A 25,121-nucleotide genomic window follows, 5' to 3' on the forward strand; every position below is an offset into this window, starting at 1 on the left:
TCAAGTTTAGCTCGAAATCAAAGGAGCAAACTTGAACCCTGCTTAGTTACAAAATATGTCAAGCATAATCTGGCAAGGCCTTAGTCGCACGAACTCACCTTGTTTACAAACTTATCAGTCAGTTGAATCAGTAACAATCCAAAACTTATGTTGCCCGATAGCAAGTAATCACATAAGCAAAATAGAAAACATGGTCATACTTATAGCTAGTCTCCTTCTCTTATTTCCTAATTTAAGCAAAATTTATATTAGTTACGTTATATTTTTATAGAATGAATGGAGCATGTCTCTGACGGATGGGTGATGACTCGGCATTAAGAGGCTCATATGCCAGAAATAAAGGCTTGGAATCGCAGCACCAAAGGAAAGAGAATGTGCAATTAGTCTCTGGGTGACTATATCTGCATGTTAATTACGCGTCCACATTATTATGGCTGAAAAATTGACCAAAATGGAACAAGACAGACGTAAATCAGGAAAAAGGCTACGAAAACTTAGCGTCTAAGCACGAAGAAACAAGGCGCGCCCATAGGCGCCGCCCTTTGAAAAGATTTGTGCCCTCTTTCATACAGTAGGTTCGTGGCATGCCTTCTTCTTCAAGATCCAATCGAATCTCCCCCTTGTCACTCCTTCAGTACGCGTGTGGAAGAAGACAGGACTTGACTTTTTCAAAGTATTTGGACCGCTCAGATTGGGTTGGGAGTGTACCTTTCCGAGAATTGCATGAATCCACCATTGGATCATGTAATAGTTCATTTAAGATCTGTGCAGATGAATAAATGAATAAGTTCCGAGAGTTTAGAGACCTGGGTGACATACAATCCAATGATTAACATCTTTGATACAATCCGAACCTCTTTAGGCTACTGTGTAAGAAAGAGGATAATAGAAGAAGATGGAGGTAGAAGAAGAATAGGCAAATCGTCTCTTTTACAAAGATTACACAAGGATCTTTTATGCCTTCTTTACCAATTAAGGTATATAAATAAATAGAGCATTTCATACCGGTCAGAGACGAACAAACTAGAAATCAGCCCATTACATCCTCCACATTTTATTTCTACACATATCTATAAATGGGAGGTCCAAAATAAGTATTGAATACTTATACATATAAAGTTGACTGATAAAATATTTCACAAAATTATTAAAAGAAGATACATATAAGTAAAATTTGAAATTCAAATTTCACTCATAATTTAAATAAACTTAAGAAGATTTGTACATAACCAAATCATGTTGGTAGCTCGAGTGACATTTATCATTTGAACAATAGCACACTAGCAAGTTTCCAACAGTGATGTTAGTAATCCATAGTTCATGGGAATGGATTGTACCGTTGAAGTGAACAGTGAAATTGTTTGAGATCCAATTGAACCCATTTGCTTCGATGGGATGCAAATTGAAGCAAGGGCTGAATTGAGGCCTGACTAAAACCAATGTAATCGACAAGTACAATTAGGATGAATCTAATTCCATCACATCAAATTGAATAGATTTGAATAATCACATTAAATTGAATGACATGGAGAAGCGGATACACATGACAATAGAGGGAAAGAGACGGGTAACTAAAGGCGTCAGTAGGTTGAGTCCACTTCGATTTTCGCTCTATCCGTACCAAGATTTAAAATATATTTGTTAGATTAGATCTAAGTCAAAATCTAATTAAAATTAATCCCATATTCACTACTAGATCGAGAAAAAAAAGGTCGGGTATTGAATTATGTTTTAGATAGAAATGAGGTATTCAAAAGACGCATATTACTAATAGACTATAAAAAAATGGCATGGGCAAAAATTTAGTGAAAAAAGATAAGTTACTGTTTTACTTCTCTGGTTATATATATATATATAATATTATATTTATTTATTTAATGTAAGTATCTATATGTATGTGTGTGTATGGTGTATTTGTGTGTACGTGTATAGAGAGAGAGAGAGTTAGACTTGATTATACTCAAGTGGATATTCATCTAGATTTAATTAGATCTCTATTAGACAATAGAAATTTCTTATTGATGATCAAATCATTGAATATGATTTACTATCTCAAAACTACTTACACTTTCACATTAAAAATTTTAAATATATCAAGTGATAATATATATATATATATGCGCGCATGCATGTTTTAGACAATCCAATCTTTTGACCATTTGATATAGATCAAAGACTTTCCAATCATATAATTTTTACAAATAATTTAAAAATAGTAAATCATATCGAACAATCTAGATTATTAATATGGGTTATCATACTAGATCTGATTAGATTTGAGTGAAAATCCACTTGAATAGTTAAATATAGCTAAATCACTCTCTCTATATGTATATGTGTGTGTGTAAATATAATCAGTTCGGTTTCGAACTTTTGGGAATGGATCTGTTGAAACCCAGACCTGAATCAATAATTGGGATCTAACTTAGGAATCCAAAACCAAACCTACTAACTTATTGGCCCCTTTGTTCACACTCAAATCCCTTTTTCGGGTTGGCTTCGGATTGGGTGGCGGTTTATCCCCGTCCATTGTCCCACTGCTGGCGGCGAAGGAAGCATCGCGTTTCCAATCATGCCAGAGTTATTCCAATCATTATTTACCGTTTAGGACTAAAGCACCAAAGATACATATTACGTACATCATAATGCAGAAGGAAAAGTCCGGCCCTCACAAACTTGAATACCTAAATAAGGTAACGGCTTGGCTCGCCACCAGTTGTAACGGGCTCCTTCGAGCCAGACCTCTTCTTACGAGTAGCTGGGGCTGTTGGATCCCTCAAAGCACGCATCCACATCAGAAGTGATCGCCACCAGTAGTGATCCAACCAGTTCCATCGAAGAAAGGCCACCTACCTAGAACTCCCAACTTGCCTTCCAATGCTCCTGATCCACCCATGCATTACCCCGCAAAAGTTAACTAACAAATGATTAAATAACTCCACCTAAAGTAAGTTTTAGAAGACGATTAATGATCTCATATCCAAAACAATTTGTGATATTGACTTTAAAATCCAAAAAAGGAACTGAAGCAAATGTCAGTACCTGCATTAATTATTCAAGTTTGAATTCAACATTCTGAATTCAGATCAAAAGATATTCTTCAATCTTTGCTGAGTTTGCATTTGATCCTTCAAAACCCTTGCTTTACTTGACTTCTGCCACTTACCTGAACTCAAAGGACAGCATCCTGACACAACGAAAGCCTTTGCATTCTCTCAATTTCTACATTATCCGAGATGATGTAGTGCAATTCAGGGACATACAGTCAAACAGGTGGAAGTTTGCCCCCAGGGAGACAGCAATTCACAAAAGAATTTACATGCAGCAATCTGTGCATATCATTGGAACAAGTTGATACATGAAGATGGATGGGAACTTTTTCTATCATACAGAATGTCTAAGCTTTTAGCATCCGTAAGTAGTCGTCAATGATGGACATAGCCGAAGACCGGTATCCCGACCCAAATAAATTATAGTGATTCAGGTAATGATACAGCATGTACAAGTCCCTCCGCTTCTCGAAGCCAGGTTGTTTGGGCATTACCTGAATGAAAGGAAAAAAGAAATCACTCCAGAAAAAATAGTTTAAATTCCAGAGTAACGATCGCACATAGGAGCGGGTCACAATCATAGTACATGAAAGAGAGAAAATGACAAAAACCTGCAAGCTTTATTTAATGCACCTCGATGAAGATTATCTTCAAGTGAAAGCATACATTCTAATTTGTGAAAATAACCAAGATAATAATATACGGGCTCCTATTGTTATTATAATAGGACTTCATTCTTGTGTTCATCCCTCTGGCAAATTAAGACTTCTTACAATTATAAAAATCCAAAAAGCCTACTGACTTGCATAAAATGGCTGACTCAAGGGAAATTTGCCTTAAGAGAACTAAAGAAACATCGTCATCTAAGATCTTGATTATTGATACTAGTTACTTATATATAACCAACAGGCCAAATCCTGATTATTCACAGTCAATTTTACACCTCAAGTCCTATATAGAACTCCTCTGAACCAGTTCCATTTCCCAGTAATCATCAAGTTGTTCCTTTGTTAATTTTATATATACAGGGAAGAAAAGATGATACCTCAAAATAGGAATTATAAAATGATCCACCAAATCCAGCACACCATGACATTCCAAATTCTGCCTCACTGTGCCCATCTGTACACAAACAAAATTGAGATTATCATAAGAAACAAAATGCTTCCAAGCCATATTTCTCACTTGTAACGTATAACTTTGTTAGTTTAATAGCTCTGTATTTCAATGTGAGATAGTTCAATGGTACAATTTGTTGAGTTTGAAAAAATATTGATGGAGCTGTTTGGTTCATTGCACATGAAACTTTGCGGCAAATGAAGCTGCATGGAGCTGAATTTGCAGAAAGTAAAGATGCATGTGATTGAAATAGCTCCGTTTGGACAGGTGCAATATAGTATTTGCTATAATTATTATTGTGTTGTTTGGAAGACAGCCATTTCATCAAAAATCAGGAAGGCATTACTGCAGCACTCTTTTTACATGACCAAATGAATTCTATGTCATCACCAAGAAAGACCTTATCAACCATTTATCAAACACTTGCTGGATTTTCTTGATGGGCTAGCGAGCCCCAACACATGGACTCCACTGGTCTTGGAGACCGCATCATGAACAGTGTTCTCCTTCCTCTCTCCTTCATCAATGGCCAATCTGACTGTTCAGATAGAGGAACAGAGTTCCAGAGTAATTGAATGGAGCCATTTGAAGGGCTGCTTGAGTGCTGGGTGGAGGAATGAAGTGCCAAAGCGGTTGATCAAAGCTCAGCTAGCCAATCCAAGTGCTAGGCTGATCAGCTAGAGCATTGGAATGGTCCATTAAACATTGGGATGGTCAATCTGAGTGCCAGAGTGGCCCATGGGAGTGCTGTATTGGCTGATAGGAGTACCGGAGAGCAGGGGAAACAGCTTGGCTTACAAGAGGGAAGGGAGAGGAATCGGAAGGATGGAAGCTTGAATGCGATAAGAAAGAAGAGTCCTGAGCCTATGTCAATCTTGAGATGCTGCATTTTGTGCAACAGTCATTATGAGTGCAGGTTGAGATACTGCATTTGAGCCTGATTTGCAGCTTCAATTGCTGCAGCACACCAAAGAACATGCTTGGACCCCACCTGCCACATCTCAATTATAAGCTGAGATGCAGCCAGCTAAACAGACACTAAGATGATGGATGTATGCATGTATATGTGCATATATTATATCTTTTACAATTGAAAATATTCCTTGCAACACATAAAATTGTTTTGACATGTTCAGAGTTCACTATTTCAAGTTCTTTTGAAAAATTATTATAAAAGATTCTAAAATAGCAGTTCTTATTTCACTACTTGATCCATCATCAGATAATAAAATGAAAATGATGAACTGCCATATGCTGCGAAGCAACAAATTTGATTCAAACTTACAGTAACATGCTGGATCTAAAATAACCGGATCACCATTCTTATCACAGCTGATGTTCCCACTCCATAAGTCTCCATGAAGTAAGCAAGGTTCAATAGCAACACCATCAAAAAGTGGTTGCATGTTCTTTACCAACCGCTGACCTGTCAAAGTGAAAAGGCAAAAACAAAATCACCTTACTGACTTGATAGCAATTGAGCACCTCTTTACTCCCATTCTTTCCTCTTCCTTTTGATTATTTTCTCTCCTGCTTCTTATTGTTGTAAGTTGCACCACTTTAGTTCCTTCTGCTCTATGACAAAAGTCTTGCTTTACCTCAGGTTGTCCTCTCTAGAAGGGCCAACAATTACTACATAAACTTCTCTAGTCAAATATAGTGGCATTTATTATCTTTGAACATTTGCTATACCGAACAAGAATCTGCATGATGATCAATAATGCTATTTCATTTATTTTCTTCCATTGTGGATTTAACTTCCCTTCAAAACATCCAAAGCACATCTACTGTACTGTAGATTTAACTTCTCAAGCATCCAAAGTGTCAGAGTTTAACAAAGAGTGAGAGAGAGCAAGAGAGAAAGAGAGAACAGAATAACTGTGTGGCATATATCCTTGAATAAGAGAATACAAGGCCTATATATAGGCATAGGAGAAGACTATACAAGGAAGGGGATCCTAATATAATCAAATCAAATCAAGTCAAATCAAATCCTAATCATATCCTAGATTGATACAAGTAGATATTGATATATATACATATATGTTAACATAATATATTCTAATCATATCTAATCATATCCTAGATTGATACAAGTAGATATTGATATTACATATATGTTAACATAATATATTCTAACACTCCCCCACAAACTCAAGTAGTCACAGAAGATGATTAATTGAGGTTGATATATAACCCTCGAAACCGACCCGAAGGATGAGATTTTGTGAAGATATCCGCAATTTGATCCCCGAAGGGAATATGCTGAAGATGAACCGTACAACGAATAACTTCACCACGAATGAAGTGACGGTCTCAATGTGTTTGGTGTGCTTATGGTAGATATCATTGTAGGCAACCTCAATAGCATTGCGATTGTCACAATGAAGAATAGTGGGGCTGTCATGAACCACATCTATATCAATGAGAAGCAACCGAAGCCAAATCAACTTCCCCCACTGTATCAGGAAGCGCTTGATACTCTACCTCGGCATTGGAATGGACAACCTTCGTCTGTTTCTTACTCCGCTAGGAGATAAGAAAGGTGCCCAAGAAGAAGCAAAAATCAGTGACAGATTTTTGGTCGGTAGGATCACCAGCCCAATCAGCATCAAAGTAGGCAAAAAGCACAGGTGGAGATTGGGCAGAGTAATGAAGACCATAGTGTAGGATGCCTCATACATAACGAAGAATCCGAAGGACAGTAGCATAATGAGTATGAGGGCCAGCAAGGAACTGACTAACTGAGTGAACCACATGCAATACAGGACGGGTGACAGTCAAATATACCAGTCCTCCAACCAGCTAGCAATATCGAGTAGGGTCAGAAAGAGGCATCCCATTAGTAGAGTTGAGATGACTATGCGGTTTTAGTGGTGGAAACAGCCTTGGTGTCGGTGATGCTAGCACGAATGAGAAGATCAGAAGCATACTTGGTTTGAGAGAGAGAATAACCAGTAGAGTTAGAAGTGATCTCAAGGCCAAAGAAGTAGTATAAGTGGCCTAGATCCTCCATCTCAAAGTGACATCAAAGTTGCCCTTTAAGATCAGAAATACCATTAGCATCGTCACCAGTGATAATCATATCATCAACATAGAGAAGAAGACAATGCCATGTGAAGAGCGCTGGATGATGAGAGTAGAATCATAAGGGCTAGAGGAAAAACCAAGATTGTGAATAGTGCTGCTGAACTTAGCAAACTATGCCCGAGGAGCCTGTTTGAGCCCATAGAGGGCCCATCGGAGGTGACAGACTTTGCTAGAGGGGACATCAAGATCAGGAGGTGGTTACATGTAGACTTCTTCCTCAAGGTCATCATTAAGAAAATCATTCTTGACGTCCATTTGGAAAAGGGGTCAGCGACAAAGTGCAGCAACAGCAATGAGAGAGCGAACTAAAGTAAGACAAGCAACGGGAGCAAATGTTTCATCAAAGTCAACATCATAGTCCTATGTGAAGCTTTTGGCCACAAGATGGGCCTCATATTGCTCAAGAGACCCATCTGAGCGAGTTTTGACCTTATAAATCTATTTGCATCCAACAGTAGACTTTCCTGCAGGTAGATCAACTAGATCCCAAGTGTGAGCATGAGTTAAGGCCTAAAGTTCTTCCGACATAGCTTGCTGCCAATGTAGGTCAACACAAGTCTCACAATAGGTGCAAGGCTCATGAAAGGTGGAAATAGTGGAATAACAATGAAAGTTTTTCTAGAGATAAGAGGGAGGATTACCCTTAATGGGACGAGTGGACTGATGGATAGTAGGGAGCTCGGGTCCCAAAGGAGATGGCGGTGAGGAAGATTCCGGAGGCGAGGTTGTCATTGCAAGATCATCCGAGAGAGGCAGGTCAGCAGGAGGAGGCGATGGCGTAGGGATGACAGCATTGTAAGGAGCAGAAAGCTCAGTGACCAAGTCAGTGTGGAGAGGACGCAAGGGGACTTGAGAAGAAGATGATGGAGACTCGAGAGACTCAGGAGGAAAAGGATCAAGGAGACGGGAAGTGAAGGAGGGGAGGAAATGGTAGAGGGGTGGAATTAGGACAGTGAAGCAAACATTGCATATTCCTACAAAATAACATGATGAGAGATACGAAGACGCTATAACATAGGATCCCAACAGCGATGCCCTTATGCTCTAGACTGTAGCCCAAGAAGCAACAGAGACGAGAGCGACTCTGAAGCTTATTGCGCTCATAGGCATGAAGAAGGACAAAGCAGGCACAACCAAAGATCCGGAATACCAAATAATTAGGGGCTCGACCATGGAGATGCTCATATAGAGATTGATGAGCAATGACAGGGAAGGGAAGGTGATTAATAGTATAGATGGCAATGAGGGCAGCCTCATCCCAGAACCGTTCAGGACAAGAGGCAAAGAGAAGCAAAGCATGAGTAATGTCGAGAATGTGATGATGCTTGCGCTCTGTCCGACCATTCTGCGCAAAGGTGCCTGGATAAGAATATTAGGAAAGGATGCCATATTGGCGTAAGAGATGAAGGAAGGAGGAGTCCCTATATTTCATAGCATTGTCGAAACGGAGATGTTTGATGCGGTAAGAGAATTATGTGAACCATGACTGCAAAATCAGAACAAATTTGATAAAGTTCAGATTGATTTTTAAACAGATATAATCAAGTAAAGCGAGAGTAATCATCAATAAAGATAATAAAATAACAGGACCCATCCATGGTCGGCTAAGAGGTAGGGCCCCAAACATCAGAATGAACAAGATCAAAGGGAGCACTAGCGTAAGAATCACTTTTATTAAAAGATAAAGTAGGCTATTGTGACAGTTGACAAGACATACACTGAGTAGTATCATTGTAGACAAATCCTAATCGACCACTAGAAATCAAAGAATGAAGAAAACCAAAGGAGATATGACCAAGGCGAGAATGCCAGTGATTGAGGGATGTGGAGGTAGTGGATGCAGCAGAAATAACTGGAGGCACAGACAATGGTACATCAAGATGAGTGTGAGCAAACAAGCGACCATCCCAACATCTTGTCCCAAAAACCTACCTCGTTCGAGAATCCTGCACACAACAACCAAAGTGAGAAAAGAAAACATCATAGCCAAGTTCACGAAGTTGTCCAACAGAAATGAGATTGGGAGTAAGTTTAGGAAGCAAAAAATGTGTGAGAAAGGGACAGAGTAAAGGTAGTGACATGACCAATATGAGTGACAGATAAAGTGATGCCATTAGCAGTGTGTATCAAAGGGGCAGAGGGAGGAATCTTAGTATGAAAAAGACATGGATCAAATGTCATATGATTACTACAAGTAGAATCAAAATACCAATTAGAAGTACCTGAGATAGTAAACATGATAGTAGAAAGAGATGTAGTAGATTGGGATTTGTATTGATCAAAGAGTGTCTGTAGATCAGTCAAAGAAAGAGTGACTTGTGAAGATGAAGGGGACTCATTAGTGGCAGCAGCAGCAGGGGCCTTGGAGCCGGATGGAGCATGTGGTCTAGGAGGTTGCTTAGGAGGTGGTTTCGGGCCGAAAGGTTGAGCAGGAGGAGCCTTCGGGCATTCATTTTGATAGTGTCCAGAGCCAACCTTGTAGCAGTGGTGACACTTACGAGTAGGATAGGCCCGGAGAGAATGGCTAGTCTCCTTGCAATAGCCGCACTTAGGATGCCTAGAGGAAGAGCAGGAGCCATGTGTCGGGGCCGTCATATCATGAATAGGTGAAACAAGTGAAGGATCAATAGGATGGGCTCGAGAAGTACCAAGACATGTCTCCTCCAATAGAAGTTTAGCAATTGCAGTCTCCAAGGTGGGGAGAGAGATGTGGTTGAGCAAAGAGGCTCGAACTGGCTCATAGCCATCAAAAAGCACCATTAAGGAGTGAATAAGATGGTCCTACTATAACGTTGGAGAATCGTACGGATATCATCCTTAGGTAAAGCCAAATCAAGTTAAACCCAAAGAGGATGAATCTCAGCAAGAAAAGCATTAATAGTTTGACCGGATACTTGGTGAAGATGATGAAGAGTTCGACAGAGCTGATAACAATGAGACAAATCAATGGTGGAGAAATGAGTGGCCAGAAGATCCCATATTGCTTTAGTTGTATCATAAGTGCTAAGTTGACTGCGAACAGTGAGGCTGGAGGTGTTGCAAATCTATGTAATGATTTTGTGATTTTTTGCAACCCATTCATTTTTACGCTTAAGGAGTGCTACATCAGTTTCGTCCTTGAGTTGGGTGGGTGCAGGTTCATCACCGATGACATACTCCTATACTTGACATTCTTTGAGAAAATTGGATATTTCCTGACTCTAAAGGATATAGTTGGAGCCATCCAAAATGATAGCAATAGGGTGAGTGGGCTCAGACTTGTCCATAATTGAAGAGGGAAAAGGCTGAGAACAGTATGCAGGTGGACGGTGAAAAAAAAAATGATGAGGAAACACCAATGACCACGCACAAAGAGGTTGTCAATGGAGAAACCTCAAGTGGACAAGCTCTGATACCATGTCAGAGTTTTAACAAAAAGTGAGAGAGAGCGAGAGAGAAAGAGAGAACAGAATAATTGTGTGGTATATATCCTTGAATAAGAGAATACAAGGTCTATATATAGGCGTAGGAGAAGACTATACAAGGAAGGGGATCCTAATATAATCAAATCAAATCAAGTCAAATCAAATCCTAATCGTATCTAATCATATCCTAGATTGATACAAGTAGATATTGATATATATACATATATGCTAATAGAATATATTCTAATCATATCCTAGATTGATACAAGGAGATATTGATATACATATATGTTAACATAATATATTCTAACACAAAGCATGTATCCATACATAGATTTGGATGGTAAGGGGGTTAATGGTAGAGACAAAGACACACAAGTTGTCTACATATCTGGATGCCAACAGGATATTTAGATTAATACTGCAACACCATTCACCGATACCCAAAAAAGGAAAGAAAGAAAAAGTAAGTTGTCTCAAGAACTAAAGTACCTTTTTCATATATACTGGAATCCCCATACTGACCCAGTGCCAACTTTAATTGGTAGCCCAATCTATGCTCGGCAAAAAACTCAATCCAATCTTTAGACCAAGTGTTTATCTGTGGAGTACTACAGCAAGACAATTAAAGGTGTTAGAGCATGGTAAACCAAAAGCAACTAATATGTTTGGTCCATAGACCAAATGCAAGACTGTAACATGATGAATAATAATGAGACAAACAGGCTTGTGTAACAGAGGTTAAGACGATAAGCATGAGAGGAAGGGAATCCAAAGATAAAAGGGAATGCAAAAAGCCCCCATGTAATTTTGGAGATGAAGGAGAATGGTTGCCTGACCACTTCACGGCTTTTTTGACAAAGAAGCAGGGTATTGCATGGACATTGTTGTGAAGATGGCAAGATTTTTAAAACATTTGAAGTATATTAGATGGCAAGAATTTCAAAATGTTTGGAAGTATGTTTGTTCAAACAATCTTTGTGAGAAATTTCACCTGCCAATTGTATTATCAACATCAAACCCAAAGCCTTTATCTGATTTCCCAGCTTTATGCATCTCAGAAAGCTTTCTTCCTAGGACTGACTGAGGACATATATATGGTTAAACAAAGATAATCTTCAATTTTTGCTTCTAGTGAAGTATAGTAAATTAGTGTCACCTGATCTGTCCTGGAAGATCCAAACTCGATAAATTCCATAATGATATAGGAACCACCAGTTGGTAAATGTCCAACCTACAAGACTTCAAATCATAAGAAGTTACTTCATTAACCAACTAGAGGCCCTTCAAGATGAAAATTGTGTGTAGGCGGGTGGGGGGAATAAGGACTGGATGTTGTTTAATTACCTTATATGGCTTTGGAACACGGATTGATTTGGTGGCATGCATTGCACTCAAACCAAGAGCCTCTCCTTCAAACATTGATGGTCCAATTGCACTGCATCAAATCGCAACATAACTGAGTCTTTTCTCAACCAGCAAACAAGAACAGCTTTAGTCATAAATAACTTTTTTAAGGCTGTACAAAGTAACATATGATTGAAGTCAAATTATGCTGGTTTTATTAATGTATGGACCAGCACAAGAGTGCTAACAGAAAAACCATGAATTTCAGAATTCAAACTTCAGTGACCATTAACTAATATTATTTAAGAACAGTGAGCCTGAATTTTGCATGCAGATGTAACATTAAGTTATGATTTATAGATGTTGATAAAATAGGCTTATGACACTTAGTCAGTCTTTGCTTTTACGTGTTCAAATTTAAATGTTACTATTTTTGAAAAAATTAGGAACTACGAGAGTGATAAATCAATAGATCTATGCTGCAAGTTTTTGCAGCAAAGCAAAACCTTGAAATATTCTATATATCTTAAAATTTTCTGGTTTATGTAAGATAATGTGCTCAATCCATTCATGGAGAGTTCTGACCTTTAAATTTTGGTGCATGACTAACCCTATTTGGTCGAATAGGCTTGGTTTGATTGATCGATATAATGAAACATTGGCAAAAGGGCCATGAAGTAAACACATTATGCTCTAGCTAATAGCATAAACACAAAGAATATCTGTGAGGTATTCACATAGATAAGTTTACTTAGAGAGTGGCATGCAAAACATCCCAAACTCATTATGGTTCAGTTTGAACTCAATTTTGAACAATTACGATGCATGATCATTTAGGAAAGCACAAAGAAATGAGCTTATATGTTGGTTAGGCAGAGATAAGAAATACATGTTAGAGTGGGTTGGAACAAACTATATCCATCATATTCAACACTAGGAGAATTCTTTGAAAACATTATTTATTTGTGGTTCAGGAAAGTTAAAGAAAAGATAATTAGAAAGGAAAAATATGAATGGTAAGATCTGAACAACTGTGAATAGATTATGAGGTCATAGTTACATGTACACTAACAACAGAATGAACTGCAAGTGGACTTCCTCCTCATAAGCTTTTAGATAATCCCCATTCGACTTGTTCCACATTAATCTTTTAATTTGTTTGAAGTCAAGAAAAATAAAATGAAAATAATGATAAAAGCCACTCTTGCCTGTTGATTTCAACAGTAGTCTTGATTCTCCATATCATTACTATCACATTTTCCATCAAAATGGTGACATAGTAAATGGTATACATTAAATTCCCACTATCTTACAGGATATCATGAACTACTGAATTTGTTCAATTATGCCATTTTATCAAGTTGCTCCAGTATACAGAAAATTCCTTCTGCTATGTTAGCTTGCAACATCTCCAGCATTTTGATGAATTAGAAAGTTTAGCTCTAAAGAGAATTAACCCAGAACATCTAGTTTGCAAATATGATCACAAGTTCTAGCTATTCAACATTAAAAATTGGCCATCATAATATATAAACAACGCCCTAATTTTAGAATTGTTTCTATGAACATGACAATGTTATAAAGCCTTATTTCTTCCAAGTAGTACTCGATATAATTGAACTTTTATGGATGGAGAATCTATTTGTGGTAACAGCATGGTCAAATATTGATGATTTGGAAATCTCTTTCCCTTTATTAGAGCAACATTATAGTTTCTCCTGGCTAACAGCAAAAAAAAAAAAAAAACAAAAAGAAAATGTAAATTAGTTTTTGTAAGTGAATGTCTAAAACTTGGCATGCCTGTTTGTCTTAACAAAGAAAGAACCAGAATCTGTATCATATCGGCTTGCATGATTGATACAGCCACCTCCAATGGGACTAATTCTTGTAATTTGAGTGGCCTTTCCTTCTGTGAGAATCCATTCACGAATTGGGTCATCATTCATACCTGCCACTGTCAATTGATAAAAGAGTGAAGAAGGTTATTGAATTACGATCAGAAGTCTTGTAAGATAAATGTATGCATTACAAAGGATTACATTAGATAAAAAGCAGCATGTTGAATAGGTAATATAAGCACAATTTAAATAAATTTAATGCTTAGCATGCCATCATTTAAGATTACATGTTAAAACTTCCACAAAGAATCCCAGTTAATAGTTAGTTCAGTTGCGTTAATAGAAAAGGTAGTCAAATTTTCATCACTGCACATAAGAGGGAGGGGTGCAAAATGTCTGTAGTCTAGAAATTGATAAGTAATGAGTCAAGGGAAACAACAACAAGCATTGGCCTCAAACCCCACTAGTTAGCCAAAAACACCACAAGTATTGATAGAAATTAGAATGCCTTTAGGCTTTTTATGATTAATGCAAAGCCAATCAATATGATGTGAATAAAGGTGTTTTCTGTATAAGAGCCATGGAAAAAATGCTGTGGTATAAAGATAACAATATATTCAATCAAGATAAATGAAAAATGAGGCCAATGCCATACTAATGGCACCAAGAGATATAATGGATGATGATTATTTTTTCACATGCATTACAAAAGCATCCTATGGAATCAAAAAATGCTGTGCTTGATGCATGATGATGGATTTTATTAAGCATGATAAGACAGAAGCAAGGGCTAGATATGCTGTATAGTTTGAAGTGGAGGACAATAATGAGGATGACACGCATAAGATGAACTTAAAATATATAAGAACGTGAAGCTTGAACACATAATAATACTAGAAAAAATGACAGTTACAAAATGAGGACATTTGAGAGCTTAGAAGTTGCATCAAGAAAATAACCGTCGGCGATTCAGAGGAAAAAAAAAAAAAATGCAAATTGATCCTTCGTACAGCCAATGGAGAGAGCACAACTTTGTGAAGTTTCAATAGACAGAGGGGTACCTAAAAGAACATAGATGGAAATTGTGAAGATTAAAAGAATAGCACCAAAAGAGGCCATCGCCTTTGAGATGAAATGCTAACAGTTTGCTCACAGGAAAGAACAGAAACACTCAAAAAGAAAGATCTACACAACCATCCCTAAAGATGGGAGAGTCAATGAGATGCAGTGACATGAGGGTGAAGTATATGTGATAGGACTACAGATTCTAGTCTTTATCATTATACGTTTAATGATATCGCATTAGAGTACCAGATTCTCGGTACAGCTGAGATGATTTCATGGTGTTCCACTGGTTGATTTAATGTACAATTCGAACAACCTCATGGGATGAAATAGATCATTGGACCAAATTATAAAGAAGCGTTCGGTAACAGTGATACGGGACAAAGGAGATAATCTATAATAGAACTCATAGAAGACATCGAAGGAATGGGGAATTAAATTTGTATTCAGGCCAATTTTAAAATTTAAATTGTCTTTGCTCGTCCAATGATTGAGAGAGGGAGCGGGATCACTTGCGCAATTTTATCCACAGCTAGAGAAAAGGAGAGAGGAGCTCACAGATTGAGAAGGAAATAGCACGCCTGGGCCTGGCTGTGGCGAGAGAGAAGCGGCGAGAGAACGGAAGAGAGGAAGGGGAGGACGAAACGACTCCCACGTGACCCATTCCTCTGCCGCCACAACACCCAAGAGGGCTTGGTCCTCAGATTCGTCATCCCCTTAATATCGACTTCCATGGCGACACTACCGAGTGGGCTCGGACTTCTCGGTTCCCAATCTTGCTTCAGGCTCGATAAACCTGGGCGCAACAAACGGATCCAAATTAGCTCAATCTCCCACTTCAGTCTCTTAGTTTTAGCCGAAAGCCCATCTAGACAACAGGCCTTCAAGCCCGTGAGCTGTCCTGCCCCTTCGACTCTTGATGCCGTTCCCCTTCACGCGGTCTCATGTCTTAACCCTGCTTCTTTTTTCCTATAAGACGGAAATATTCATACAATTTCAATATGAATATATTCAAAAAGATCAAAATCTTTCGAAAGATCAAAGGGATATCCTTTATATCAGTCCGTATACTTATATGTTCAGCCACACAAGAGGTAATTCAGTCTGTTTGCCTTATGATACATATGATGAATTTCAAAGATCAGTCCCTCATCACGTACCAAATATCATAAAAAAAATATATAACATTGCTCCCGACGACTCATAATCAAGTAATCACAATGACCGAATCTTTCTCAATCACTGGCCTCTTTACTCCAAGTCTTAATCCAACGAAGCCGGCACCCTCAATCTTGCTTCTCACCATCCTCTCTCTCGCATATGAAAAAATTTAGAAATTTGTCATTTCTTTGGAGCCATCGAACCCAAACTCGCACTCAAGCTTCTTCCAATCTTTTAAATCTCGGTCTAAGCTTAACCAGATCGACGCTCATGGTGTAATGATCCCATCGTCGCTATGGATCAAACACCTCCCCAAGGACTGGCTGGCGAAGCACTGCACTTCCATCCCCAAATGCAAGCAAGCCCACGCCGTCCTCCTCCGCGCCGCCATCTTCCACGACAACCACTTCGCCAGCAAGCTCATCTCTTTCCTCTCTGTCTCCCCCTCTGGCGACCTCAACTACGCCCGGAAAATCTTCTCCCAGTTAGACAGCCCGGATGTCTTCATCTGGAACACCATGATCCGGGGGCACGCGAAAGGCCTCAACCCTTCCGATGCCCTGTCCTTCTTCCACCTCATGGTCCATTCCGGCGTCGCGGCCGAACACCACACATACCCCTTTGTGCTCACAGCCTGCGCTCGCTTGCAAGCACCCGAACTCGGCATGCGCTTTCATGGCGAGACGGTTAAAGCTGGGCTGGAGTCTGATGTGTTCGTGCTCAATTCTTTGATTCAGATGTACGCAAACTGTCGGTTTTTTGAGGCTGCCCACAAGTTGTTCGACGGAAACCCCTCTCGGGATGTCGTGTCGTGGAACGTCATGATAAGAGGTTATGTTCACGGGGGCCTTTGCCAGCAGGCATTTGATTGGTTCGAGGAGATGAAAGCAAAGAACGTCGGGCCGGATGCTGTGACTGTGATAAGTTTGGTCTCTGCTTGCTCTCGACTGGGTGATTTGGAGAGAGGACGGTCGCTCCATTTGTACTCGAGTGAACTTGGTTTCTTGACAAACAACCTTAAGTTGAGCAATGCAATCCTTGATATGTATTGTAAGTGTGGAGATTTGGTATCGGCATGGAAGTTTTTCGATGAGATGGATGAGAGGGACTCAGTGACATGGACTACCATGATCTCAGGTTTGGCTAACTCTGGGAGTTTTCAAGAGGCTTTGGAGTTGTTTGGACTTATGCAGCGTGAGAAGGTCCGGCCGGATGAGGTGGTCCTCGTGGTAGTTTTATTGGTTTGTGCTCAGATGGGGGCTCTGGACCAAGGCAAATATATTCATCTTCTCATAGACCGATACAAGGTGAAGCGAGACATTGTGCTCGAGACTGCTCTTGTGGACATGTATGCAAAGTGTGGGGCCCTGGATTTTGCTCTGCAGATCTTTGGCAAGATGAAGGAAAGGAATGTTTTCACATGGAATGCGATGATTGGTGGACTAGCAATGCATGGGCATGGGGAACATGCATTGGAGCTTTTTGAAAGGATGTTGAATGAGAGACCCATGCCAGATGATGTGACTTTTATAGGGCTCTTATCTGCATGTAGCCATGCAGGTTTGGTCGATGAAGGTCTCAGACTTTTCAGGATGATGCAAGATGTGTACCAAATTCAGCCAAGGATGGAGCATTACGGATGCATGGTTGACTTGCTTTGTAGAGCGAGGCTGGTGCGAGATGCTGTGGCTTTTATAGAGAGCATGCCCATCAGGCCAAATGCGGTATTGTGGGCTAGTCTTATTGGAGCATGTAGGGCTCTTGGAGAGATGCAGCTTGCAGAGAAGGCCAGTAAACATGTCATTGAACTGGAACCTGACTCCTGTGGTCGATACGTGATGCTTTCAAATTTGTATGCTGGCATTAGAAGGTGGGATGATGCCTCGGAGGTCAGAAACGTGATGAGAGCCAAAGGAATTGAGAAAACTCCAGGAGCAAGTTGGATTGAGTTGAATGGAACAGTTCACCAGTTTGTTGCAGGTGATAGATCACATCTTCTAACGAACAAGATCTATATGATGGTGGAAGAAATGTGCCAACGAGTAAGGTCTGCTGGTCATGTTTCAGGTACTATGGAAGTCTTATTTGACATAGAGGAGGAAGAGAAAGAGCATTCTCTGTTCCTACACAGTGAGAAGCTGGCTGTTGCCTTTGGCTTGATAAGCACCGCTCAAGGCTCACCAATTCGAATCACAAAGAACCTTCGTGTCTGCATGGATTGTCATTCTTTCCTAAAGGCTGTTTCTAAAGTTTTTGGTAGAGAGATAGTTGCAAGGGATCGAAACCGATTTCACCACTTCAGAGAAGGCATTTGTTCGTGCAAGGACTTCTGGTAGTTCTCACGCCATCATGCAAATATGAAACTGCTTTAGGTTCCAAGTCATACAGGTAAAATATCACTATCTTTTTATTTGTTTATATCTCTCAGTTTATCCACAGTTGTTAAAGAATGTGCTGGTGATTCAATTTTGTAGAATGAAATGAATTTTAAATGAATAAATCAGTACCAAATGCAACTTCCTGATTCAAAATAATAGTGCAAGATGCGAAAATTTGGATGCTTCCTAAGCTCAGGAATTGGGGCATAAACAGCTGCAAATTCTTGCCATTATCTCTAGAAAGATTCTGATGCTTCTTGGGCTAGATTTTTCTGTCCAGTTGTTTTTGCAATTTTTTATTAAAAAGACTCTTCAATTGATAGAGTCTTGTATGCCCCATTTTAGAATAAGTGAAGCATCATGATCCATAAAGCCTTTATTGTAGCTTCTGTATTTGATCCTGGGATGGAAGGAACACTTCTTCAACTTAATTGTTGATGTCTTGGAAGACTATACTGTTATATGCATATCCTATATTAGGAGGCTGCCTTCTCCATTGAGGGCTTGCATCCTTTTCTCCTTTCTTTTCTTCTTGCTGCTGACTCTTTTTTTGCTCAGATAGGTTTCTGCATTTGGTCATGTCATGGTAGTATCACTTGCTGGCTGTAGTTTACTTTTTGATTTATTGGAAGACCATAAAGGGATTGTATTCATATCTTGAAATGAGAGAGGGCGCCTCCACAATGCAGGCAGGTAATGTTGGCTCCGTCCATTTTTTCTTGCTGCCTACTCTTCGTGCAGTTAATGTTGTTTATCTTCCTTGAGTTCAGTTGGGACTCATGCGTCTAACAATGCTTGCTGAGTACACGAGCATTTAAATAACTTATTCTAAAATTGCAGCCACCCACTAGCTCTCATCTGCCACACTTGATACAAAGCCAACTCTCTCATCGTAAATACACATTTTTACTGTAGCTGGACGCCGCAAAAATATGCTCCACTTTATAGACTTCTATAACATTTGGATAATTCTTAGCATGTCAATCCACATTTTATTCTTCTGAGGAAGTAGCTTAATATTTGATGAACAACCTTTGTTGCTAATACACGGGAAGATATCTTCTCTTGCAGAGTATCTTCATATCATTTTAGATGATTCATGAGGATCACTAGTCCCGTTGTGGACCATTCTATCCACCTCGAATAGATTTAAATAGGATACGAGAGAAAGATCCATCATATTTGAGATTGAATTGTGCATCAAACTTTCGGAGCCTAGAACTTTTCTATACAACCTCCAATTAAGGTGTTTTTTTTTTTAATTGAGTAATTTTTTGACATCCATAAGGGTACAACTACTCCTTGGTTGTGACCTCGCTATCATTGGGTTTTGACAAGTTTTGTGGCCATACCCTTGTTAGCGTGGGGTTTTGACAAGTTTGGATAGCTAGTTAAAATAAATTTTTTCTTTGTAGATAAGAATTTCACTAGAGATATTTTCCATTTCAGGGTCAATTAGATAATGTGATAGAAAAAAAAAAAAGAAGTCTATGTGTAAGCCGAAACCTAGCTATACAAAGTATTTAGTTTTATCATGCTGTTTGGTTTCCAAGCAATGACTACTTGGTTTTATCCAAAATAAGACAAACCTAGGGCTCTAAGAACTAATCACCAAGCATTTAAGTTGAACTGCATTGGTTAAGATCTCATGACATTCTAAGAGCACAACCAATATTTGCAAGACCTTCGTAGACCCCTGCAAAGTTGGCATAGCTTGCTCAACCCATCTTAGCCCAGCTTGCCATTTTACGCTTGGGCTAGAAGTTTCGGCTTGTCAAATCACAACTCAATACTTCGAGCTTAACTAAATTAGATCGAAACTAGGCTTGATATTTTTAATCTGACCCATCCTACTTCAATAACACACACATACATAAATACGTGTGTGTATATATATATGTTGGTGCAGAATTCTGCTGACGCCAGAGAGACTGGAGTTGAGATGACCGCGGTCGAGTTGGAGGTGCTCCGGTAAAACCCTCCGACGCTCAAGTCAATACTCTGCTTCAACAGAAATGGAGCACTCAAATGGGATTTTGGCAAAGTTTCGAGATAGAGTTTAGAGCTTAGAGAAAAACGTATCTGAAAGTCCCTTTTTATAGATGGAGAGCGTAACTGATTGACAGTAACATCTGTAACCGCCTGGTAGTGGACCGTTCAAGGCCACGCGGAGTTTGTTATGGAGAGTAGTGGAGTCAGGAGGCCGTTCAGGGCCACGTGGAGTTTGTTATGAAGAGTGAAGTGGTGTCCGTTGTCATGACTTGCCAGAGAGCGATGGAGCCACATGGAATCCGTTACAGAGAGTGGAGTAGAGTAGTGGCTATTGTCGTGACTTGCCAGAGAGTTCGGACCTGACGGCTGAAACTCGATTGGGACGTCTAAAGGAGCGAAATGGCTCTCTGTCTATGCAATCTAAGAGAGGCTTGGATGTTTCTGAGGTTGTTGACGAGTCCACTGTTGTCGGGTGCCTAGAGCGCTGATGCTGTAGGCGGGAGTCATCTGCTGTAGAAGCTCGGACGGAGATTTTCTATTGGAAAAGTCCGATTTCATGAGGAATCCGGCAGAGGGTCGACCGGCAGTGGACTTCGGATGGCGTTGTGGAGGTTCGTCCGTTGGAGGAGTCTGGAGGATCCTGTGGAAGTCTGGTTGGCGTTGTTGAAGTCCGGCTAACGCTATTGAAGGTTGATGGCTGGGGAAGTACGGCAGACACCGGAGACGGTCGGCCGTTGTAGAAATTCAGCTGTTGGAGCCTGTCTGTTGTAGAAGTTCATCCGAAATCCATCCGCTATGGAAGTTCAGACGGAGTCCGATTCTTGTAGAAGTCCAGATGGAGACCGCTTATTGAAGAAGCTCGGCTGAAGTCCGCCTGTAATAGGAGTTCGGAAGAAATTTATTTACAGTAGAAGCTCGGATGGAATTCGCTTACAGTAGAAATCCGGAGTAGACCGCTTGTAGTAGAAGTTTGGAGTAGACCGTTTGCAGTAGAAGTTCGGAGTAGACCGTTTGCAGTAGAAGTTCGGAGTAGAGATCCGACTGGTGGAGCTCTTTCGTTGTCGAAATTCATCTGGGATCCATCCACTGTAGGAGTTCGGCTGAAATCCGATTCTCGTAGGAGCTCGGATGGAATCCGAAAGGTGGTCGACCGCTATAGAAACTTGAATGGAGTCTGGTTACTGTAGAAATCCCACTGTCGGAGAAGCTCGGACATTGATGAAGTCCGAAAGAAGTTCGGAGTAGAGTCGTCCGTGGTCGGAAGAAGTCTGAAAGAGATTCGGAGAATAGTCGATCACTGTAGAAAATCGGCTGATAGTGAAGCTCAGAAAGTATTTGGAGCAGCCTGGTAGATGAATGGAGGAGCTCATTGTTAGAAAGCCCGGATGGCATTATGGAAGCTCGGACGGTCGAAGGAGTTCAGAAAGACGCCACATAAGGTCGGAGGCCGGAAAAGCCCTGGAAGGGTCGGCCTTTTACAAACTTCGGCTGGGGGTATTTTATACCCAACATCAGTCCTCCTACTTTCGAGTTCGGGTTCCGAATGAAGAGAGTACAAAAAAATTTTCACAGCCGAAGTTGTCTCCCTTGATTTCCGCACTCGATTGTTTCTAGATATTTTGGCGTTTGGCGCACTGGTGCTGGAGCCTTTTCGAATCGAGGCGATTCGAAAAGATTTTTTGAAAATTTTCACTGGAGCGTTGCTCTAGGTACGGCGTAATAATGGTTCTGTCAGTTGTCGGCCACTTTTAGTCATCTGCCATGATGAGTGGGCCATGCGGCGGTTATAGATCGGCCAGTGGAGATCTGCAGTCATTATTTCGCCGGACCCCATCGCCTATTTAAGCCCGCCTCCCTCCTTTAGGGGTCTCACTTTGCATAAATGTTTCTGCGGTCCCTCCTTCTTCCTGAGAGTTCCATTCTTCCCAGCATCCTTTTCGGTCTTAGACGTTCTTCGAGTCGTCCCCATCTCTGCATCTCTGCATCCTTCAGACCAGCCTAGGTTAGTTCTAGAACTCCTCCTTTTTTGCGGCTCTATTTCTAAACTGTGCCGATCTTTTTTCATTGCAGATATGGACGCGGACGCGGCTCGGATGTTAGCCAAGAGTCTCAAGGCCCACAAGAGGAAAGGCGCTGCAACTTCTGGATCGACGAAGAAGGCGAGAGTAGAGGAGACAGATCCGGTCGTGCTTTGCCTTGATCGCCCAGAGCCTGTGCTTGTGGTACATCTTCGACCGTGAGTACTTTCTGATCCTGCGGAAGGGGGAAGCAGAAGGGGCACTAGGCGAAGAAGTTAAGTACTTAAAGCAATCCTCGATAATGGCTGGAACCGAGAGTTCGAAGTCTGAAGAAGTCAAGCTTCCTTAGAACTTTTTTTATCTTTTATTCTATGTATTCCTTTCCTTTCTTGTTGTTTTTTTTTTTTTGACCTTCAGAGGCTTTGTAATGCGCACTTTATTAGTAAAATGAAAAGAAAATTTTTCGTTATCTTGTCCCTTCTTGCATTAAGCTGTCGTTTACCGAACTTCTTTTGTCTTCCGTCTTATTCTATGTCGGCATTGTTTGAAGATTTCTAATCATCGTCGTATTGATTCGCCCTTAGGGACTGAAGATTTTCGACAAAGATTTTTTTCCTCGTTGAGATGAGGTCCCTTGAACCTCGGATGTATTTCATTTATTTATTTATTTATTTTGGTGTAGCTCGTCACTTTTTCTTCTTCTTTTTTGTGTTAGGACAAGGATTTTTCCTTCTGCTCCTAATGGTATTGTAGGGGTGTAGGAGAGTTGTTGAGGGGCTTTTTCCTTCATCCGATCTGAAATGATCAGATCTTCGTTTGTATCAGGACGAGGTTCTCCTCCTGTTCCTGCCACAATCAATTTCAGCTCATGTTAGGATGAGATCGGCTATGGGGGTACGTAAGAGCCGTTGTAAGGGCCTCTCCTCCATCCGGTCTCTAAATAATCGGGCCTTTGACTTTACTCATGTTAGGACGAGATTCTCCTCCTGTTCCTAACATAACCGTGGGGGCACGTAAGGGCCGTTGTAAGGGCCTCTTCCCTCATCCGGTCTTTAAATAATCGGACTTTCGACTTTGTTCATATTAGGACGAGGTTCTTCTCCTGTTCCTAACATGGCCGTGGGGGCACGTAAGGGCCGTTGTAAGGGCTTTTCTCCTCATCCGATCTTTAAATAATCGGACCTTCGACTTTGCTCATGTTAGGACGAGGTTCTCCTCCTGTTCCTAATATGGCTGTGGGGGCACATAAGGGCCGTTGTAAGAGCCTCTCCCCCCATCCGGTCTTTAAATAACCAAACCTTTGACTTTGCTCATGTTAGGACGAGGTTCTCCTCCTGTTCCTAACATGGCTGTGGGGGCACATAAGGACCGTTGTAAGGGCCTCTCCCTCCATCCGGTCTTTAAATAATCGGGCCTTCGACTTTGCTCATGTTAGGACGAGGTTCTCCTCCTGTTCCTAACATGGCTGTGGGGGCACATAAGGGCCATTGTAAGGGCTTCTTCCCTCATCCGGTTTTTAAATAATCGGGCCTTCGACTTTGCTCATGTTAGGACTAGGTTCTCCTCCTATTCCTAACATGGCTGTGGGGGCACATAAGGGCCATTGTAAGGACCTCTCCCTCCATCCGGTCTTTAAATAACCGGACCTTCGTTCGTGTCAGAATGAGGTTTTCCTCTTATTCCCGACATGCTTAATTTCGATTGTCTGAAGGAGCTACTTCCTGTCGTTATAAGCTCATACCAAAAGAAAGGATATGCGAATATGAAAAAAACTTTTATTTAAGGCAAAGTTATTGGTAGTACATTCGTAGATTTTTCGAATTTCATGGTCGCGGAAGGTCTGCTCCTCCGAGCTCTTTCAAATAGTATGTTCCGGGCCGAACTACCTCCCTGACTTCATACGGGCCTTCCCAGTTAGGGGCGAGTTTCCCTTGATTCTGAGGTTATGAGACAGCGGCTCGCCGAAGTACTAAGTCCCCCGCTCTGAAGGCCTTGCTCTTGACCCGAGAGTTGTAGTAGCGGGCCACTTTCTGCTTGTAGGCGGCTATCCGAACTTGAGCTGTCTCCCACTTTTCTTCTAATAAGTCGAGGTTGGCTTTGAGATCCTGTGAGTTGCGCTACTCGTCGAATGCCACAACTCATGCCAACGGGAGTTTGAGTTCGATCGGGATCACGGCTTCTGTTCCGAAGGCTAAGGCAAAGGGGGTCTCCCCTATGGGCAGTCTTTGGGTAGTTCGGTATGCCCACAACACATGATAAAGCTCATCTGCCCAAGTTTCCTTTGCTTTTTCAAGTCTCGCCTTGATCTCTTGCAGCAGAGTTCTGTTAGTAACCTCGGCTTCACCGTTTGCTTGTGGATGGACTACTGACGTGAAGTTGTGGGAGATATTTAAGTCCTCATAAAATTCAGTAAACCTTGCCCTAGCAAATTGTCGCCCATTATCAGTAATGAGAGTTCTGGGTAGGCCGAACCTACAAACAATTGACTTCCAAATGAAGTCCTGTATCTTAGCTTCTGTAATTTTTGCCAAAGGTTCAGTTTCGACCCACTTGATGAAGTAGTTGATTGCCACCAGGAGGAACTTCCGCTGCCCGGATGCCATGAAAAAAGGTCTGAGGATATCCATTCCCCATTGTGCAAACGGCCAGGGGCACTCAA

The 25,121-nt window shown here is 40.8% G+C and overlaps 2 protein-coding genes across 4 annotated transcripts; one reads left to right on the forward strand and one right to left on the reverse strand.

Moving 5' to 3' along the window:
* Positions 1-3,188: 3,188 nt before the first annotated feature.
* On the reverse strand, positions 3,189-15,626 carry LOC105054149 (protein-ribulosamine 3-kinase, chloroplastic). Its single transcript, XM_010935591.3, has 9 exons — positions 15,472-15,626; positions 13,811-13,964; positions 12,011-12,101; positions 11,823-11,897; positions 11,658-11,746; positions 11,156-11,274; positions 5,455-5,595; positions 4,096-4,172; positions 3,189-3,544 (listed from the first exon to the last, which is right to left on the reverse strand). Exons 1-9 carry the CDS (start codon positions 15,575-15,577, stop codon positions 3,398-3,400), a joined length of 999 nt encoding a protein of 332 aa, XP_010933893.1. The 5' UTR covers positions 15,578-15,626; the 3' UTR covers positions 3,189-3,397.
* A 230-nt stretch (positions 15,627-15,856) lies between these two features.
* LOC105054148 (pentatricopeptide repeat-containing protein At2g29760, chloroplastic) lies at positions 15,857-22,872 on the forward strand. 3 transcript variants are annotated; one of them, XM_073245530.1, is made up of 2 exons: positions 15,857-18,462; positions 22,515-22,872. In XM_073245530.1, exon 1 carries the CDS (start codon positions 16,353-16,355, stop codon positions 18,408-18,410), a length of 2,058 nt encoding a protein of 685 aa, XP_073101631.1. In that variant the 5' UTR covers positions 15,857-16,352; the 3' UTR covers positions 18,411-18,462; positions 22,515-22,872. The 3 variants fall into 3 exon arrangements, with proteins under 3 accessions (XP_073101631.1, XP_073101630.1, XP_073101629.1); XM_073245529.1 differs by lacking the exon at positions 22,515-22,872 and adding an exon at positions 19,015-19,155; XM_073245528.1 differs by lacking the exon at positions 22,515-22,872 and adding an exon at positions 19,011-19,159 and having other exon boundaries at positions 15,858-18,462.
* The last annotated feature ends 2,249 nt before the right edge of the window (positions 22,873-25,121 follow it).

This window comes from Elaeis guineensis, chromosome 11 (assembly GCF_000442705.2).
Source record: "Elaeis guineensis isolate ETL-2024a chromosome 11, EG11, whole genome shotgun sequence".
Lineage (NCBI taxonomy): Eukaryota > Viridiplantae > Streptophyta > Magnoliopsida > Arecales > Arecaceae > Elaeis > Elaeis guineensis.

What these genes read in the sequence shown, in the direction of transcription:
- LOC105054149 (XM_010935591.3), bottom strand. Translation starts at nt 15,577, where the DNA reads ATGGGTCACGTGGGAGTCGTTTCGTCCTCCCCTTCCTCTCTTCCGTTC. An exon ending in TTCTTTGTTAAGACAAACAG is followed by an intron (nt 12,102 to 13,810) that starts GCATGCCAAGTT and finishes GATTTGATGCAG; the next exon opens with TGCAATTGGACCATCAATGT. An exon ending in GATCTTCCAGGACAGATCAG is followed by an intron (nt 11,747 to 11,822) that starts GTGACACTAATT and finishes ATATGTCCTCAG; the next exon opens with TCAGTCCTAGGAAGAAAGCT.
- LOC105054148 (XM_073245530.1), top strand. Translation starts at nt 16,353, where the DNA reads ATGATCCCATCGTCGCTATGGATCAAACACCTCCCCAAGGACTGGCTG.